This window comes from Pundamilia nyererei, unplaced genomic scaffold (assembly GCF_000239375.1).
Source record: "Pundamilia nyererei isolate P.nyererei 1_Seehausen unplaced genomic scaffold, PunNye1.0 scaffold00001, whole genome shotgun sequence".
NCBI lineage: Eukaryota > Metazoa > Chordata > Actinopteri > Cichliformes > Cichlidae > Pundamilia > Pundamilia nyererei.
In genome coordinates this window covers 2,283,604-2,285,823 of record NW_005187402.1, presented here as the reverse complement: position 1 = coordinate 2,285,823, position 2,220 = coordinate 2,283,604, and the positions used below count along the sequence as shown (strand labels likewise).

Here is a 2,220-nt window from a genome sequence, read left to right as displayed (position 1 = left end):
TGTGTGTGTGTGTGTGTGTGTGTGTGTGTGTGTGTGTGTGTGTGTGTGTGTGTGTGTGTGTGAGAACAGGTGCTGCAGAAGGTGGGTGTGGTTGAGACGCTGCGAATTGAAAATCACCACAAGCTGCGGGTGTTCAAAATCACCTTCCATTTCCTGCCTCCAGAGCGCTACTCTGATGATAGGCTGTTGTCACCGCAGCAGATCCTCCACTACATGGAAACCAGGTGTGTGTCTGTTTCACTGTGCCATAAAGGAAGCACTGTCATTGTTCCTCACCTTCCTCACGCTTTGTTTCGTCCTTCCAGGTTCTTCCGTCTCCTCCTCGACGCCATAAAGAAGCGCTCTGCCAAGCTGGCCTCCATCGCTGTGGAGACCAGGAGGGCCACCGCCAGAGACAGGGATGATGACGGCAATGGAGCAGCTGCCTCAGGAGGGGTCTGTTTTTCAATTCAGTGTTCTTTTGAAGCATTTACAGCACATGTGGTGTTCAAACATTTTCTTTCCTACTGCAAAAACAAACCTTTGTCACGTTGTCATTCAGCAGTTAGATGATGGAGAGGAAGAGCAGGAGCGAGAGATCGTTGACGACCAGGAGAATGAAGGAGATACTGACGCTTCGGATGCGAAGAGGAAAGGCAAACAGGAAGAGGAGGTATGAAGATAAGAAATGTGGTGTGTGCTTGAAGCCCACTCTCTTTCCTGCCTGTCGCAACTGCCAGTGGGCGATCGTGGGGAGGCTGACAGATACAAAACAGGAAACCAGACACAGTGCATGAGATGTTTAAATATGAGGTGTGGGAGTCCTCCGCTGGGATGAAGTTGGAGTCGTTTTTGAACAGCTTGGTACTGATCCACTCCACGTACTCATTACTTATTATACTTATTGATCATTTTTCCCTGCGCACCAGGTATGGTGAAATTGGCTCGGTTTGTCTCCAGTACACCACAACTCATGCTAGGCCCTTCACCTGGGTCTGCGTTTTCTCCAGGATTCGGGTCAGACTGACTGCTTTTTCTTTTCAAATATTTATCGATCACTATGCTGCGTGGTCTCACAGCATGGCTATTATGTAATTATATTATGTCTTCTTCATCTTCTTCTGTTTTACTGGCAGTTGGCAGCTCTTTTAATTAGAGCAGGCAGTTGTACTGCCCTCTATTGGAAGAGAATATAATTCACTCCGATCGCTTAGAGCAGTGGTTCCCAAACTTTTTTGCTAGGCCTCCCTTTCTTTTACAAGAAAATCTTTGCGAAAATCCAGAATGTGGGATACTGTTTGTCAGGATTTGGAGAGCCCAGCGCGTGCTCCCAACGCAGGGGAAACTAATTCTGCAGATGAGACCTACCTTGTGCAAGTGAAGCCAAAGGAAAGATATGCTTCATCATATTTTCTAGTATTTGGCTTGGAAGGAAGTTGGTTTGACGATGCTTCATCTTCTGCTTTGAGTTTTTGTGGGAGCCCCGTCAAAAACCTGTCCATTATGCTAGCAGTGTCCAAGCATTTTTCTTGTTTGTTTTTTAATTCATACAGGGCCTCCTCTGCAATGGCTCTGCGCCTCCCCTAGGGGGCGCGCCCCACACTTTGGGAACTTCTGGCTTAGAGTACTAATCAGGTGGAAGTAGATCATCTTCCATGGCACACCTACGTGTCACGGCACAGTGGTTGGGAAACACTGCTTTAAAGACACAACACATTTTGGGGTCAGCTTGGAAGAAAGAAAGATAATTGCACTGTCACACCCAGGCCAATAGTACAAGGAAATTGGAAACTGTCCCAGATCGAAAACAACACACAACAGATGTGAAACTTAGACATGAGGTCAGAAGTCACATGGGAATCTTCATATATCAATATCATTTCCTAAGTAATTTTCATTTATTTGACCTTGAAGAAAAAGTCAGACGTCCAAAGTAATGTGCTCTTTTGAACATGTGCTTCCCCGTGTGTATGTTGTCAGTACAAACAATAGCAGCAAGAAATATAGTTTTACGGCTGTATAACATTATTGTCACTCTAGCCTTCAGATCTGAAGGCAGGGTCAGAGGTGAAATGTCACATCAATCAATCAATCAATCTTTATTTATAAAGCACTTTTCATACAAAATAAAAATGTAGCACAAAGTGCTTTACATAGTTAAAAGCAGCCCACCCCACCCTCCAACTCACTCCCCACACTCTCATTAACATAAATGATGTGAATACACACATATCCCCCCCC

The 2,220-nt window shown here is 45.3% G+C and overlaps 1 protein-coding gene across 2 annotated transcripts in view; it reads left to right on the top strand.

Annotated features, from left to right (window-relative positions):
- Window positions 1-2,220, top strand: part of polr1a (RNA polymerase I subunit A) — a 36,701-nt gene that overhangs the window by 20,734 nt on the left and 13,747 nt on the right. The window contains exons 31-33 of one of the 2 annotated variants that reach the window (XM_013908293.1): window positions 70-224; window positions 306-435; window positions 545-652. In XM_013908293.1, coding sequence (XP_013763747.1) covers window positions 70-224; window positions 306-435; window positions 545-652 — 393 coding nt within the window. Of the gene's footprint in view, window positions 1-69; window positions 225-305; window positions 436-541; window positions 653-2,220 lie in introns of both variants that reach the window. The other variant, XM_005719411.2, reaches the window with a different exon arrangement.